This window comes from Felis catus, chromosome X, assembly GCF_018350175.1.
Source record: "Felis catus isolate Fca126 chromosome X, F.catus_Fca126_mat1.0, whole genome shotgun sequence".
NCBI lineage: Eukaryota > Metazoa > Chordata > Mammalia > Carnivora > Felidae > Felis > Felis catus.
This window is the reverse complement of record NC_058386.1, coordinates 5,715,619-5,733,645: the sequence shown is the minus strand read 5'-3', so window position 1 is coordinate 5,733,645 and position 18,027 is coordinate 5,715,619. Positions and strand designations below refer to the sequence as shown.

Genomic DNA, 18,027 nt, shown 5'->3' with positions numbered 1-18,027 from the left:
ATGCTCCCACCTGTCCTCCACACTCCCACCTATCCTCCACACTCCCACCTGTTCTCTGACCACTGCCACCTGTCCTCCACGCTCCCACCTGTTCTCTGATCACTGCCACCTGTTCTGACCACTCCCACCTGTTCGCCACACTCCCACCTGTTCTCTGACGATTCCCACATGTCCTCCACGCTCCCACCTGTTCTCCACGTTCCCACCTGTTCTCTGACCACTCCCACCTGTCCTCCACACTCCCACCTGTTCTCCACGTTCCCACCTGTTCTCTGACCACTCCCACCTGTCCTCCACACTCCCACCTATCCTCCACGCTCCCACCTGTTCTCTGACCACTGCCACCTGTCCTCCACACTCCCACCTGCTCTCTGACCACTGCCACGTGTTCTCTGACCACTGCCACCTGTCCTCCACATTCCCACTGTTCTGACCACTCTCACCTGTTCTCCACACTCCCACCTGTTCTCCACGCTCCCACTGTTCTCTGACCACTGCCACCTGTTCTCCACATTCCCACCTGTTCTCCGACCACTGCCACCTGTCCTCCATGCTCCTACCTGTTGTCCACACTCCTACCTGTTCTCTGACCACTCCCACCTGTTCTCCACACTCCCACCTGTTCTGACCACTGCCACCTGTTGTCCACACTCCCACCTGTTCTCTGACCACTGCCATCTGTCCTCCATGCTCCCACCTATTCTCCGACCACTGCCACCTGTTTTCTGATCACTGCCACCTCTTCTCCACACTCCCATCTGTTCTCCACATTCCCACCTGTTCTCTGACCACTCCCACCTATTCTCCATGCTCACCCCTACTCCACACTCAGGTCTATTCTCTGGCCACTTACAACTATTCCACACTCACATATCTTCCGTGCTCCCACCTGTTCTCTGTGCTCACATGTTCAAGGGCTCATACCTATTCTCCATGCTCACACCTGTTCTCGACCACTCCCTTTTTCTCCACAATCACACCTATTCTCTGGCCGCTCACACCTGTTCTCCGTGCTCACACCCAGTCTCTGCACTAACACCCATTTGACCACTCACACCTGTTCTCTGGGACCAGCCTGCGGGAGAATGCGTCTGCACTGTGCCTGCTGGTTTTCAAAGGGTCACTGATGAGCATTTCCTTTTGTGTGGCTCCCTCAGGATCATTACGTCCTAACAGTGCCCAATCTGAGGCCATCTACGCTGTACCGACTGGAAGTGCAGGTGCTGACCGCGGGAGGGGAAGGGCCGGCCACCATCAAAACTTTCCGGACGCCCGACCTCACACTGCCCTCGGTGCACAGTGAGTGTGGGACACAGAAAGTCAGCAGATGTGGGGAAACACTCCGATAAATGACCGAGTTATCACAGATCCCTGTGAAGCGGGGGGTTCTCTTCATCTCAAGTCCTTCCGCCCCATGTGTGTCCAGCACGGGACTTGATTCTAGCCACATTAGCATCATCGTGTGCTTGGTGACTAAGTGCTCCCTCCCTGCCTGGCATCCCTTTCCTCCCTTCTGTTTTCTACACGTATCAGGCTCTCTACTTACCTTTTACACTGTAAATACACATGAGGGAGAAAAATCTATAACCTCACAGCAATCCGAAATTGTTTTAAAAACTACCATTTTCACATGCGATGATCTAGGAAGCACGTTGCTAAGGATTATTTTCTCACGACACACATTTGAGTGTAATATATGACATACATTTTCTTCATACTATGACCCAAATCAATCTACTGGATTTACTGTGAAGTCCAGGTTTTTAAAAAGAATCGTCACCTGCTGTTTCAAAAACACTGAGACGCTTGCCGATGTTTAGATTATGGACTTCATCTCTTTCCAGCTTAAATTTATAAAGCGGTGCCTCCAGATTTGTCTGTTGCTAAGAAAATAGAGCAGGAATCCTGGTTTTACATTTACAATTGTACTAGCTACACTGGCCCCGACTACCGTTCGCGGCTAGAATTGAGGCAGACGCCAATGAGCCTGGGAGAACTCGGCAGCCCCTTCTCTCTGTAAAGGTCGGGTGAATGCTGTCCTGATACTCCTCCTTTGAAAATGGGTTTCATGCGAGGACTGGTTACGTTTTTAACTTCCGAGGAAATAGAAGGACTTTGGGGGGGGGGGGCGCACCTGGGTGGCTCAGTAGGCTGACTGTCCAGCTCTGGGTTTCAGTCAGGTCTGGATCTCATGGTTCGTGAGTTCGAGCCGCACGTCGGGCTCCACGCTGACAGTGCAGGGCCTGCTTGGGATTCTCTCTGCTCCTCCCCTTCTCTGTCAAAAAACAAACCTGAAAAGAAAAGAAAAGAAAGGGCTTTGGTGTCCTTGGATAACTGTACAATGCAGGAAAGGGGGTTGTCCTAGTCCTCTTGTGAGTTTATGGATTTGGGGGAGAAACCGAGGGGTGAGCAAGAGCAGGAGGGGAGGCCGATTCGGAGCAGGGAAGACAAGGATGTGGGAGGGAAGACTTCCTGGCTCTGATCCTTTCACCGTCAGCCGGTACCTGGCTTCCTGCAAAGCAGCAATGACTGATACGTCTGTCCTGTCACCCTTCAGGACCCCACCTCAAACATCGGCATCCTCATCATTACAAGGCTTCCCCAGAAAGGTACTAGACGGCTCCAAACGACGTCTAAGAAGTGAAGGAATGTGCCGGCGTGCTGAGCTGCTGGGCCGGCACGTGTGGCTCTACAGGCAGGCGCCCCACACAACTCCCTGCCCCTATAACTCTGCGTCCGAGGAACCTCTGCTGATCTCGGGCACCTCTGGAAACTAGCAACACACAGCCAGTGGGGACGGGACCCAGCTTCCTGCGGGGACGGAGGAGAGGAAGGTAAGGCCCGTGACACTGGACACTAAAATATCCACATACGAATCCCCGTCGAATGACTGCAGAAGTGAGATCTCCCTGCATTTGGAGGAGCACATTCTCCCTGCATTTGGAGGAGCACATTCTCAACACAGTCCACACACGCACACGAAGCATAACGCTAAACCAACAACACGTTTTTAGATTCAACGATGGCTTTGATTTGCAGAGTCAACTGAGATGATGGCAGTTTTTAGGCCCTATTTATTCCGATCTTTCCTAAGATGATTTATACCACATGTAGTTTTTAACTGACAAAGGTTAACCTCAAGTACAGCAATTAATTTAAATCTCCGCATGTCCCGAAGCTACGTTCACACAAAGGCGAATGAGCATCGCGTCTGTCAACTGCGGTTTTCAAAAGACATCCAAAACAGGAAAGATTCAGCCAATCACGCTGCTATCCAGAGTCTGCCTTGGAGAAATGAAACTTCTTTCCTGGGGATACTTTTTAACATTTCATCCTGCAAAATGAGACATTTTCCTGACATGTTTTCTTACTTCCCTTTTCCTTGTTTTCTTAACGCAGAAAATTGCTGCTGATAGGCTTTGTTTTACCACTTCACGAACCTAAAAATTTACAAAACCTCTTGCTTAAAATGAAAGGATCCCAACTACTGGGTATCTTCCAGTCCTTACTAAGTTTTGCCTTTTCTTAATCAAAGTAAGCTACTTGTATGCTAGAATATTCCCTATTCTCGGTCATGTAGGAAACACGAGGCCATGATTGACAGAGGACGGCTATTTAGTCTTTCAAATCCATTCTATCGTACTGTTTGCCTCCAAACTACCCCTTTGTGGCATGGACTCGGGTCAAGACATATCAACCATATGTGATGTTGCAGTGCACCTTGGGGCAGCCTTACACCCAGAAGCGTTTAGTCGGATAAAGTTTGCTCTTGAGGGAATATCCATGTTTATGGTTTGAAATGCACAGATATGTTTTTGTGTCTGGGTACTTGTTTGTGTGTGTGACACACACACACATCACAGACCTTGAGACTCACCGAAGAAATGGTTTTCACAGCTACCGAAGGTGGATAAAGACACAGTGCTTCTAGAGAAAAGGATTATATATTTTCCCCACCGGTGTTTCTTCTATGAGGAAACAGCAATGTGTCAGAAGTTAAACATTGAAAAGGAAAGCCTTCCTCATCCCACTGTGTACCTACATAAACTGGGGAAGGTTTCGGTACCGTCTTCTTGGGTTTTGATGGTGGGACTGGGTACCTACCGTGGTGTGGTTTCCTGAGAGCGTGCGGACGCCCTGGCCGCTCCTGGAGGAGAGAACTCAGGACTCCTTCACTTCTTGTGGCTTCTCCACGGTGTCAGGAAGCAAATGCGCTACAAAATGGAGAGAGACTGATTTTCCTGTCCTGTCGATGCACATCTTTAGGAAACACGGTCCATACGCATGGATATGTGGTGACAGATACTGAAAACTGGTTCCTGTGCGGTAACGACTTTTAAAAGTCGACGACACAGGCAATATTTTGCAGCTTAGCACAAGTGACGCTCCTGGGGAGTCTCAGCAGGAAGCGCGTGTTGCTTCCTAAGTGTTTTCTGCAGCTCCCAACAGGGTCTGCGACACCCTTAGCACAACGTGGTGTGAGGTCACCTGGTTCCCAGAGTTTCGCATTTGGAACGCACAGCACGGCAGACAGCCCTCCTTTCAAACAGCCCCGAGCTTGACCCAACACCACAGCATCTTCCAGGAAGCTCTGACTCATGCCAGTGCCCTTAGCAGCAGCTGAATTTCAAATTGTCAAATTTCCGCAAATGAAGATGTCTAACATTGGCTACAAGTTCGTCTGTTACTTTGTCACGAACAAATCCAATATTTGCGCCAGCAAATTTCTGTATGGTTGTATAGTTCAAAATGGAGGCGTGTATACATACATACAAAATATTAAATTATTATATAAGTTTAATTTTATAAAGTTTAATTATGTTTCTTTTATCTGGGTAAGAGACGATGAGCAAATCTATGTTTAGTTTGCATGAACGTTCTGAAGCTTACAGCTCCCTTAGGAAATCGAAAGCAGCTCCTAGGAGCATCTAATTCTGCAGTAACATTCGTAACTTAAATATTATTCACATTTTTGGGAGAAAAATGCTATTGATTGGGTGATTAAAGAAACATGAGTTTCTTCTATGAATTTTAATCATATGCAAATTAGCCAAAATATACTTTAATTTTAAAAATTTGAGCCCTAATAAAGGGATATAACCTATGGGTTGTTTTTTTTTTTTCTCTAAACACAGTCTACGTGGCTAAGTCTCGAATACATCTTATTGAAATTAAATGCATCTCTCTTCTATGAGGACACATATATTCAGTGACAGTATTCACTCTTCAAAATGCCCACCCAAAACAGCAAGTCCTCAAGTCCCGGCTGGCGGCTTCAGCACAGCGGCCGGTGAAGTTACCTGTTCTGCCCTCTTTTTCTAACTGGGGCCCCGTGGGGCGACATTTATAAGTGAGCGTGTGCCCTTTTAAGCCATTTGTTGTTTTAATATGACATAGTAGAGACACTAAAATTGATGGCAGGGAGTTTTTTGAAACGATTATGAAACAAACCCAAGTTTAAAGATACGTCTGTTTCCTGGGAACCTGAAAGAGCCCGTCACTAACTCTACAAAGCAGGCTTTCTGCAGCTCAGCAGATGGGGCGCTGGGGCCGGTTACGCTCTGGGGTGTAGCACAGCATCCCTGGCTCCTTACCCGCCAGATGTCCCCAACCGGGGACAGCCAGTGATTCTTTGCCTTGCATAAGGAACTGAGTAAATTACAGGAGTAAGCCCCGGGAAGTTACAACATTCGACTTCAAAGCCCCCGTAGTGTGTCTTATGTGCTCTGAAACCCGTGATGGCGACGCTGAATTTTGACTCGTGTCTGTATCGTGCAAGTACCCACAGTAATTCTGTCCTTCCTACTAGTCAGCGTCACTTGTGATAATGACTTATTTATTTAATGCCCTTTCTTACACCTTGTGCCATGGATTTAGTAACTAAGTTTGCTCATTCCCACGATTCCAACTATCTCTGAATCTTTTTATACAAACCTTCACGTTGTAACCAGAACAGGAAGGCTAACTGTTGCATGTACTTATAACTCACGGAAAATAATAAATGCATAACGATGGTGACTCTTACCTATGATTGTGCATGGCCAGACTCCGTTTCTTACCTCTACTGAGTATTTTAGCAAGTTCTACCATTGACAGAGTGATTAACAGAGGTCTGTATGTAAAGTTACTATTTCTTTACTTAATTATACTGTAGTGTGCAGATAACAAGAGACCTACCTTCTCATCCAAATGGCCAACAGAGATCACGCCTCTTAGACTGGTCATTTCAGGTCAATATTTATTTATGTCTGTAATAAAAAAAAGTGATTTGTGTGTGTGTCTGTCATGTTATTTAGAGAGAAGTAATCCTGTAAAAAAAAAAAAGCATTTTGTAAAAAAAAAAAGTATTGTAAATAGTCTGATATTCTGTGACTCATTATTTTCATGTTAGAGTTTGTACATACTGATTCAGTAATAAAGTATCCTTACACCTGCCCGGTGGACTAGACTCATTTATTAAAAAAAAAAACAACAAAAAAAAACCATACTTTTATTTTTCCATTTTTTTCCCCTATGTTCCCAGCGAGAGTCAAAAAGTCAGTATGAATGGAATCTGAGGTGTGGCAAACGTACTTCATCCTAATGAAAGTATTCTGGGGCCTGGAGATGACACTTGAGATTTCTTTCATGGTATTTACTTACGGCTGTTATTACTGATGGCTTTGGTGGCATTTTTTTGTCAATAGTCTACAATTCAAAGTGTCCCCCTCCCCCATGCATGCATACAAGGCTAGAGGTACGAACTTCTCTTAGTCCTCGTCCCCGCCTCTGTGGTTTTCAACACCATGCACTGTATTCAGAGCTCCCGGTTCCCAGCATCCAAGGACAATTGTGAGCCTTTCCTGCACTTTCCACTGGGACATCAGCGTATCTAGCTGCTCTGAATGAGCCAAATGCCACCACATAAAGAGTGAGGAATAACGTGGTGTTCTCCAGGGGAACCTCAATCTTCTCCTTCCTCCGTAAAATCACCCACCTGATTTATACATTCATTCATTCGACAAACATTCCCTCAGTTTCTGCTGTGTACCTGGTCCTGTTCTAGAGGTGGGACATTGCCTACAAAAGGAAAGCTCCCCGTTTGCTTTCTTCCTCAAAGTAGGCAGAGGCGTGATAGATAAGACATGACAATAAATGAACAGCAAATAATAATAAATGGAAATGCTCAGAGGTGGGGAGCTGAGACGCTATGGGATGCAGGGAGAGAGAGGCCAGGATAGGAAATTCAAGGTCTCGTGAATATTTTTAAAGATCACTCTGGCAGCCATGGGCAGAAGAGCTGGTGTGAAGAAAAATAAGGGGGCAGATCAGGCCAAAGACGTGGCCTTTGTCCTGGCAAAGACGGGATTGCGGATTAAAGTGCAACAGTCACAGATGTGCAGGGAAGCCAACAGATTGGGGACACGTTTTGGAAGCCGCAGTGATAAGACTCATACTGGCAGGTGAGCCACAGACAGAAACATGTTCTGAACATCACTGAGGAATTTTCAAACCACAATGGTGACAGATTCTTTAAAAACAATTAGCAATAACATGTAGGAATCCAGACCCCAAAGGCCACATACTGTAGGACTGCATTTTTTAAATGTTTATTTTTGAGAGAGAGACAGAAAGAGAGAGAGGGGGGCTCGAACTCATGAACTGTGAGATCATGACCTGAGCCAAGGCCGGGACGCTCAACCGACCGAGCCAGCCGGGCACCCCTGTATGCCTGCATTTTTATCAGACGTCTGGACTCAGGAAGTCCCCATGCAGAAGGCAGATGAGTGGTTGCCAGGAGCTGGGGGTGGGGGCATGCCGGTGACTGCTCCACGGGCACAGGGCCTCCCTCTGGAGTTAATGGAAATGCTCTGTACCTATAGGATGTGGTTGCACAACATTGCGAATGTACCAAAAGCTACTGGGTTGCACACTTTTAACACTTTGTGTTTACATGAGTCTTACTTCGATAGAAAACAAATGTTAGCAATCCTAATGTAGATACACCTGTATACCTAATATATCTACCTATATGCACAGGTATACGTCATGGTGAAGAGGCTGCATGTCTGAGAAACCGGTCTTATTCAGTGAAACTAAATTTAAGTGTAATTAAAATGTATGTATCTGAAAAGTCATTTCATGGACTAACAGTAATCCAGGTGCATATCCATGGTCTACAAGTAGCTTTGAGAAAGAAAAAAAAAAGGAAACTGAAATTCATTATCTACAACAGTAAACGCTGCCCAAAGTAGGGAAGTTTCCAGTCTCAGATTACTGTAACATGTAAAGATTGAGTTTTGAATGATCGCCCCTGGTTATTAGCATGACCCTGGGTCAGTGGCTCTCAGAACTGGCTGCCTACTTGAATCCCCTGGGAGGCTTTGAAGAAGGCCAGTGTCTTCTGGTACCTTCAGACGTGGAGTGACGTGTGGACAACAGAGCTGTTTGAAAGCTAATTCCCCAGCTAATTCTCGTATGTGCCTGATGTGGAGAACCACTCTTCTAGACGATGGGAAGATACGAATGAACGACAAATGGTGTAGACATTCCTGCTCACAGAGCTGAAGGAGTAGAGTCATACCGTAGCATACAATTGGATTGCACCGGAGTGAAGTTTTCTGACCACACTTTATGCTTCACTGAATCATATGCGAAGACAGACACACAGACACTGAGTACACTTGCAGATAGTCCCACATGTAGACAGACGCAGGTATACCTAGAGATAGCCCAGTCTTCTCTTGGTACCTGGGGATTTACCGTGGCACATACTGATACAACATATAGGTGGTCAGACACAGCTTGGATATTCTAGTGTGCCGTTAGTGGAAATTATAATCTTTTCTGGCCTGGTGAAACAGCTTTCAGAGAGGCAGCTTGTAGTGATTTACATGTAGTCAAAGACAGCCAATTAGAATCGATCTGTCAGTGAACTTCCAGCCCCAGACTGTGTGCAATCCAAAACTGATGCTGATTGACCTCTTTGTCCCAGATATCTCCCTCCTCATCTCAAACGACAGCCCATCAAAAGCAATTGGCTGCATTACGAATAATGGAAACCATTCCTCATGCCTTCGTTGAGTGCACCCTCTGGGTATTGCGCTGGGTCGATCATAAGGCCCTCTCTGTAGTTTACAAGGGAAACAGCTAATAGAATTAACCCCTACAGCTAACATTTACTGAGGGCGCAGTAACAGTGAGGCACTTGGCTAAGTGTGCTATTTGCATGAGTTCATTCATTTCTTCAATCATCCTAAGGGGATAGCAGCATGTTAAAGCTGAGGAAAGTGAGACACAAGTTAAGTCAGCTCCAGATCAGGTAGCTAGTGAGTTACAAAGTCTGAAAATGAACCTGGGCCATGAGTATCAGGCCACTAGACTCTTCTGCCTGTCAGCCTGTCCTCCACAAGCTCAAGTTACAAAAGGTACTGTGTACAGCATGGCAGAAAGGAGGATCCTAGGCTCTCCTCGTCCTACAGCTATAATCATATGAATGCACCCACATGAGTGTCAATAAGCCAGGAGATGACCCAAGACTCTCCACAACTAAATGTAGAAAAGAGGCCGTATTGAGAATAGGAAGGGCAGAGACGTGTTCGGGAACCAAACACCTGCAGGACTGTCTGCGGGAGGGAGGGACGCTGCGGGTACAGAGAAGGGAGAGGAGGAGAAGCCAGAGCAGGCACCCCCCAGCTCTGGGGACCCACATGGGGAAAACAAATACCCATAATGTTTGGCTTTGAAAACCAGAGGCACTTGACTTCTAAGTTCTAACAATCCTGGGGCTTAACACCTAGAATTTTAAACATCACCAGGCTCGGCTCTGGGAGAGCCAGAGGGTGAGAGGAAACTCAGTCTCTGCCCATCAAGTGGCAGCATAACAAAGAACTGTTGAGGTACAACACAGAAGCAACAGTTTGAACAACAACTGGAGTATATGGGAGGGAGATGTGTTGAGTAATCTCAGAGCACAGGATAGAAGGGCACAAATCCTCAGGAGACTTCTTCAAGAACTAAAGAGCTGGTGGGCACCATTCCCACCACCAAACCAGCCCTACAAGAAATGTTAAAGGCATAGTTTTGAATGGAAAGGAAAGACCATAAGCAGGAGTAAGGAAAGTAGGAGCGCGGAAGCAGTTAAAGTAAGTATATCTATAAAAATCAATCAAGGGATTCACAAAATAAAAGGATGTAAAGTGTGATACCATATACATAAAACGTGTGTCACGGGGGAGAGGAGTAAAGAACGGGTACAAATGGGGGCGCCTGTGTGGCTCAGTCGCTTGGGCGTCCGACTTTGGCTCAGGTCACAACCTCACGGTTCGTGGTTTCAAGCCCCGCATTGGGCTCTGTGCTGACGGCTCAGAGCCTGGAGCCTGCTTCGGATTCTGTGTCTCCCTCTCTCTGTCCCTCCCCCACCAGTGTGTGCGCTCGCACTCTCTCTCTCTCGCTCTCTCTCTCTCTCTCTCAAAGGTAAATAAACATTAAACATTTTAAAAAAGGGTATAGGGGCATCTGGGTGGCTCAGTCTGTTAAGCGTCTGACTTCAGCTCAGGTCATGATCTCACAGTTCATGGGTTTGAGCCCTGTATCAGGCTCTGTGCTGACAGCTCAGAGCCTGGAGCCTGCTTCAGATTCTGTGTCTCCTTCTCTCTCTGCCCTTCCCCTGCTCTCTCTCTTTCTCAAATATAAATAAACATTTTTAAAAAATTATTTAAAAAATGGTACAGGGGCGCCTGGGTGGCTCAGTCGATTGAGTGTCTAACTTCGGCTCAGGCCATGATCTTGCAGTCTGTGAGTTCGAGCCCCATGTCAGGCTCTGTGCTGACAGCTCAGAGCCTGGAGCTTGCTTCGGATTCTGTGTCTCCCTCTCTCTCTGCCCCTCCCCTGCTCATGCTCTGTCTCTCTCTCTCTGTCAAAAATAAAAATAAACATTAAAAAAATGGTACGAACATAACCAACTACCTACAAAATATACACTGCTATATGCATAAGATGTTGTATGCAAACCTAATGTAACCACAAATCAAAAATCAGTAACAGATATGTGAAAAATAGAGAAGGGAATCCAAGTATGTCACTAAAGAAAGCCAAGTAACTGAGAACAGAGCAAGAGAAGAGAGGAACAGAGAAGAAACAGAAAAACCATACAGCGAGTAGCAAAATGACAATAAATACATAGCTATCGATAAATACTTTGAATGTAAAGAGACTACTGCTCCAATCAAATGATACAGGATGGCGGAATGGATAAAAAAAATCCATCTACATGCTGCCTACAAAAAACTCATTTCAGACCTAAGGACACATGAAGACAGAAAGTGAAGTGATGGAAAAGCATTTATCACGCAAATGGAAGTGATATGAGAGCCTGAGTACCAATGCTTATAATGGACAAAATAGAGTTTGAAACAAAGACTGTAACAAGAAACAAAGAAAGACACTCTCTAATCATAAAGAGGACAATCCAACGAGATATAACAATTGCAAATATTTATGCACCCATCATAAAAGCATCCAAATACATAAAACACCTAAAAACAAACATAAATACCCCACTTATGTCTATGGATAGATCATCCAAACAGAAAATCAACAAGAAAACAGTAGCTTTGAATGATACACTGGACCAGAAGGATCTAATAGATATATTCAAAACATTCCATCTTAAAACAGCAGAAGACACATTCTTTCGAAGTACACTTGGAATATTATCCAGAAAAGATCACATGTCAAGCCACAAAACAAGTGTCAACAAAATAAAAATAGCTAAAGTCATGTCATATATTGTTTCTGACCATAATGCCATGAAACTAGAAATCAACCACAATAGAAAATCTGGAAAGAACCCAAACACATGGAGGTTAAATCAGATGTTACTAAATGATGAATGGATCAACCAGGAAATCAAAGGGGGGGCGGGGGAACCACAGGCAGACAAAATGAAACGGTCAAAAATCTTTGGGGTGCAGCAAAAGCTAATCCAGGAGGGAAGTTTATAGCGATACAAGTCTACCTCAAGAAGCAAGAAAAATCATAAAGAAACAACCTAAACTTACAACTAAATAAGCTATACAAAGAAGAACAAAGAAAACCCAAAAACAGTAGAAGGAAGGAAACAATAAAGATTACAGCAGAAAGAAACAAAATAGAAACTAAAAAAACCCAAAAGAACAGATCAGTGAAACCAGGAACTGGCTGTTTGAACAGATCGACAAAACTGATAAACCTTTAGCCACATTCATCAAAATATAAATAAATGAGTAAATGAATAAAGAGGGAGAGAGGATTCAAGTAAAATCAGAGGTTAAAGAGAAATAAGCAACCAACAGCGTAGAAATACAAAGGATTTATAAGAGAATATTATAAAATATTATATGCCAACAAATTGGACAGCCTAGAATAAATGGATAAATTCTTTGAAACATATATCTCCCACAACTGACTCAGAAAGATATAGATATGTAAGTGAGAAACCAGTGAATTCTACTCCTGAAACCAATATTGCATTGTATATTAAGTAAAATTTAAATGTAAAAAAATGTTCATAAAAATATATTTAAAAAGAAATATATCATTCGAACAGCCTGATTGCCAGAAATGAAATTGAATCAGTAATCAAAAAAGCTCCCAAGATGACCCTCATATAACAATGTATGTTGACTATACTGAAATTAAAAAAAAAAAAAATTAAAAACCTCCCAATAACCAAAAGTCCAGGACCAGGTAGCTTCACAGAGAAATTCTACCAAACATTAAAGAAGAGTTCATAACTATTCTTTGCAAGCTATGCCAAAAAATAGAAGAGAAAGGAGAGCTTCCAAATTCATTCTGTAAGGCCAGCATTACCTTGATATCAAAACCAGATAAAAACACCATAAAAAAGGGAACCACAGGCTAATGTCTCTGATAAACATGTGCAAACATCCTCAACAAAACAGTAGCAAAAAAAATCCAGCAATACATTAAAAAATGTATTCACTGTGGCCAAGTGGGATTTATTCCTGGGATGCAAGGAAGGTTCAATATTCGCAAATTAATCAATGTGATAACATCACATCTCTCAACAAGAGAAAGAATAAAAACCATATGATCATTTCAATAGATACAAAAAAAGCATTTGGCAGAGTAGAACATCCATTCATGATAAAAACCCTCAACAAAGTAGATTTAGAGGGACTACACTTCAACATAATAAAGGGCATCTGTGAAAAATCAACAGCTAACATCATGCTCAGTGGTGAAAAAATTTCAGCTTTCTCCTAAGATCCAGAACAACACAAGGATGTCCACTCCCACCACTTCTATTCAGCGCAGTACTGGAGGTCCTAGCCATAGAAATCAGAAAAGGAAAAGAAATAAAATGTATCCAGGTTAGAGGAAGAAGTAGAACTTTCCCCATTTGCAGATGACATGACATTATATGGAGAAAACACTAAAGACTAGTAGGAGTAACAAAGGAATTCAGTAAAGTTGTATGATACAATATCAATATATAGAAATCCGTTCCCTACAGGAACCCTCTTGCACTGTTGGTGGGAATGCAAACTGGTGCAGCCGCTCTGGAAAACAGTGTGGAGGTTCCTCAAAAAATTAAAAATAGATCTACCCTATGACCCAGAAATAGCACTGCTAGGAATTTACCCCAGGGATACAGGAGTACTGATGCATAGGGGCAGTTGTTTCTCAATATTTAGAGCAGCACTTTAAACAATAGAAAAATTATGGAAAGAGCCTTAATGTCCATCAACTGATGAATGGATAAAGAAGATGTGGTTTATATATACAATGGAATACTACTTGGCAATAAGAAAGAATGAAATCCGGCCATTTGCAGCAATGGAACTGGAGGGTATTATGCTAAGTGAAATACGTCAGGCAGAGAAAGATACCATATGTTTTCTTTCATATGTGGATCTTGAGAAATTTAACAGAAGACCATGGGGGAGGGGAAGGGGAAATAAAAAAAGTTAGAGAGGGAGAAAGGCAAACTATAAGAGACTCTTAAATACTGAGAACAAACTGAGGGTTGATGGGGGTGGAGGAAAGGGGGAAATGGGTGATGAGCACTGAGGAGGGCACTTGTTGGGATGAGCACTGGGTGTTGGATGTTAGTGATGAACCATGGGAATCTACCTCCAAAACCAAGAGCACACTGTATATACTGTATCTTAGTCAACTCGACAATAAATTAAAAAAAAAATCCATTTCATTTCTGTACACTAACAATGAAGTAGCAGAAAGAGAAATTAAGAAAACAGTCCCATTTACAATTGCACCAAAAATGTAAACATCTAGGAGTAAACTTAACCAAAGAGGTGAAAGACCTATACTCTGAAAACTATAAAACTTTGATAAAAGAAACTGAAGACAGCACAAACAAATGGAAAGATACTCCATGGTCACGGATTGGAAGACGAAGATTGTTAAAATTTCCATACCACCTAAAGCAATCTACAGATTTAACACACTCTCTATCAAAATACCAACAGCATCTTTCACAGAGTTACAACAAATCCTCCTAGAAACGGCCAGAGCAATCTTCAAAAATAAGAACCGGAGGAATGACAATCCCATATTTCAAGATACACTACAAAGCTGTAGTAATCAAAACAGTATGGCACCAACACAAAGACAGACATGCAGATCAGTAGGACAGAATAAAGAGCCCAGAAATAAACCAACAATTACACAGGCATTAATCTTTGACAAAAGAGGCAACAATATGCAATGGGAAACAGACAGTCTCTTCCACAAATGGTGCTGTGAAAGTGGACAGCTACATGCAAAAGAATGAAACTGGACCAGTTTCTTACACCGTATACAAGAATTAACTCAAAATAGACTAGGGACTTAAATATGAGGCCTGAAACCACAAAAATACTAGAACACAGCACAGGTAATAATGTCTCTGACATAGGCTGTCGCAACATTTTTCTAGATATGTTTCCTGAGGCAAGGGAAACAAAATGAAAAATAAGCCATTTGGACTACCTCAGAATAAAAAGCTTCTCCACAGGAAAGGAAACCATCAACAAAACTAAAAGACAACCTACTGAATGGGAGGAGATATTTGCAAGTGATATATCCAGTAAAGGGTCAGTATCCAAAATATATAAATAACATATAAGTGAACATCAAAACGCCCCAAATAATCCAATTAAAAAATGGGCAGAAGACAAGAACAGACATTTCCTCAAAGAAAACATACAGATGGCCAACAGACACATGAAAAGATGCTCAATATCATTCATCATCAAGGAAATGCAAATCAAAACCATGAAGAGATATCACCTCACACCTGTCAGAATAGCTAAAATCAGGAACACAGGAAACAACAGGTGTTGGCAAGGATCTGGAGAAAAAAGAAGTCTTGTGCACTGTTGATGGGAACGTAAACTGGTGCAATCACTTTGGAAAACAGTACGGAGGTCCCTCAAAAAATTAAAAATAGAACTACCCTATGACCCAGTAATTGCACTAATGGGTTATCTACCAAAAAAAAACCCTACAAAAACACTAATTTGAAAAGGTATATGCACCCCTATGTTTAATGCAGCATTATTTACAGTGGCTAAATTATGGAAGCAGCCCAAGTGTCCACTGAATGGATACAGAAGATGGGGTATTTTTATACAATGAAATATTACTCAACCATCAAAAATAATGAAATCTTGCCATTTACAATGACACAGATGGGTCCAATGCTAAGTGAAATAGAGAAAGGCAACTACCACGTGATTTCACACCTATCTAGAGTTTGGAAAATAGAATGAATCAACAAAGAAAGGCAAGCCAAACAGACTCTTCACTCTAGAGAACAAACTGGTGGTTACCAGAGGGGAGGCGGGTGGGGGCTGGGTTCACATGGTGATGGAGATTAAGAGCACACTTATCGTGATGAGCACTGAGTAATGTATAGAATTGTTGAATCACTATATTGTGCACTTAAAACTAATATAACACTGTATCTTAACTATACTGTAATTGCAATTTTTTAAAAAGGTACTAGGTAGCCTGTAAGTAAGCACATGATGTTATGTGTGTGTGTGAAATACTATGCATATATGTATGAAATGTATACGATTCTGAATGTATGCGATACGAAATACGTTTATGTATTGATGGAGATCAAGTCAAATGTCAATGTGACTTGATACATAGAAGGGTTTGTTTGTGTTTTCTGTTTTGTTTTTGGTTTTGGAGTTACACCTGATGGATGCCATCAGATCTTCATGGTGGAATGTTTTAAGAGCTTCCGAATTGATTCTAATATGCAGTCAGAGCGACTACCACTGCCTTACAGGGTTATCCAAACTCTCGGTGCTGAACCGATCACTTCTGCAACTTGATTGCAACCTAGCTTTTCTTGAACTACCACTTGGGTTTGCCGACTGGCCTGTATATTAATCACAATATGGGTAAAGTTTAAGTTCTCCTACAAAATCTTTCCTTTTTTTCTTTCCTCCCTCCCTTAACCAGATAGGACAGAAATCTTAACTGTTTTATTATTTTACATGGAAAATTATCCTTGCTTTTTAGTTTCTGAGTGCATTTGTGAACCTTCAGGAGGCATACTTTTAAGGACTTAGTCAAGACTTGACTGAAAGTACAGTATTTGTGCAGTCTTCTCTTTTGTTAGCAATGATGCACCACGTTGGGGTTGGCAAATATTTGCATGGTCCCCCCTTGTCATCATTTCCTGTCAAGTGGCCAATCTGACGGTAAATTTAGAAGTCTCGGCTGGAGGTCTTCTGAACTAAAAAGCTCCTTTTGCAGGCTGGGTATGACTACACATTCTGGTTTGGAATATAAATGCTGAGGTTTGTGTGTTTGGCTTAGTACCGGCGTGCTGAGTATTCAGTATCTGCTAAGTCAGACTGTAAGGTGAAGGTGCATGTTTGTGAACATCTCACGGGGGTGAATGCTTCCCAATTTTTTTTACTGCATTTGTATAGACATAAATTTATAGTAAACTGTGTTTATTGTAAACAAATAAGTTTATTTGTATAGAAAGAAGTGTTACTGAATGAATTATGTCAAATGATCAATGTAAATATCACTAACCAATTATCTTCCTTAATTTAAAAACGGTTCATTCATTGACTGATGCGTAGATTGATGAGTATTACTGTTTGTCCACATGAAGATGATTACAACTCTTTTCCAGCTTTGTTGTATGCAATGATTTAAGATTTAATAATGGAAGTACTTACTGGAACTCTGTTCCCAAAGGTAGTCACGCCAGAGGGAGTGGTTGATAAAAGATGCGCTAGCCTTTCCAGGACCCGTGATGCAAAGCATATTCGTGTCTCCTTTGTTATCAGAGTCACTTACAACAACACTTCCTTCGTCCAAAATGGCGGGCATGACTCTGGTTCCAGGCTGGAGAAGATGCCAACGAGCTGTGGTTCCCTGCCAGCATCATACATCAGAGTGTCCTGTGGCACTCTCACGGAGGCTCCCAGAAGTGTTACCAAACCGAAGCCCCGGCCAGATTCTGTTGACATGCCAGGAGAGGCAAAGGCTGGTCCCGCTGCTGCCTCCCACATGCAGGCGGGAGCACCCCACCGCTGTGTGCACAAAGGCCACTTTGTACCTTCACTGCTGAGCGTCTACAGGTGCTGTACTGTCATCTGGGCAAATGCCAGCTTCCTCAAGGAAGGCCCGGAGCCAAAACACCAGCATTTATCCAGTTGATGACAACCCAGCACCTGTAAAAAGCAAAGGAAAACACCGGGGAGGAGTGACGGAGAACAGAGTCTCCGTCCTGCCAAGGGGCCTGGCATCTGCAGGAAGCCAACGGCACCCCACCACGTTACGTGAGATCAGCTTAAATCAACATGCATTTCACTGTAGCGGAGCAGAGTGCATCTGAGAACCCGAAACGTGTATTTTATGGAGATGCATGGCGCTTGTCTCTGGAAAGTCTTGAAAAGGTGAACCTTTTGCATGAATGTTTTACTGCCTTGAGAAATCGTTGGCGAAGGTCGGTTTTTGTTGTGTAGCTGTTGTCTATCGCCTCCTATTCCCCCAGAACATTTC

General features: G+C 43.2%; 1 protein-coding gene and 1 long non-coding RNA gene across 6 annotated transcripts in view; one reads left to right on the top strand and one right to left on the bottom strand.

The window, feature by feature from the left end:
* The window catches only part of ANOS1 (anosmin 1), a 187,052-nt gene extending 180,617 nt beyond the window's left edge, over positions 1-6,435 (top strand). For both annotated transcript variants that reach the window (XM_023249109.2, XM_023249108.2), the window contains exons 13-14: positions 1,158-1,299; positions 2,558-6,435. In XM_023249109.2, coding sequence (XP_023104877.2) covers positions 1,158-1,299; positions 2,558-2,616 — 201 coding nt within the window. In that variant the 3' untranslated portion in view covers positions 2,617-6,435. The remainder of the gene's footprint in view (positions 1-1,157; positions 1,300-2,557) is intronic.
* The window catches only part of LOC102899438, a 561,352-nt gene that overhangs the window by 31,694 nt on the left and 511,631 nt on the right, over positions 1-18,027 (bottom strand). For all 4 annotated transcript variants that reach the window (XR_006593108.1, XR_006593109.1, XR_006593107.1 and 1 more), the window contains exons 9-10: positions 4,105-6,248; positions 2,135-2,291 (exon numbers count right to left, since the gene is read on the bottom strand). This is a non-coding gene — a long non-coding RNA (uncharacterized LOC102899438). The remainder of the gene's footprint in view (positions 1-2,134; positions 2,292-4,104; positions 6,249-18,027) is intronic.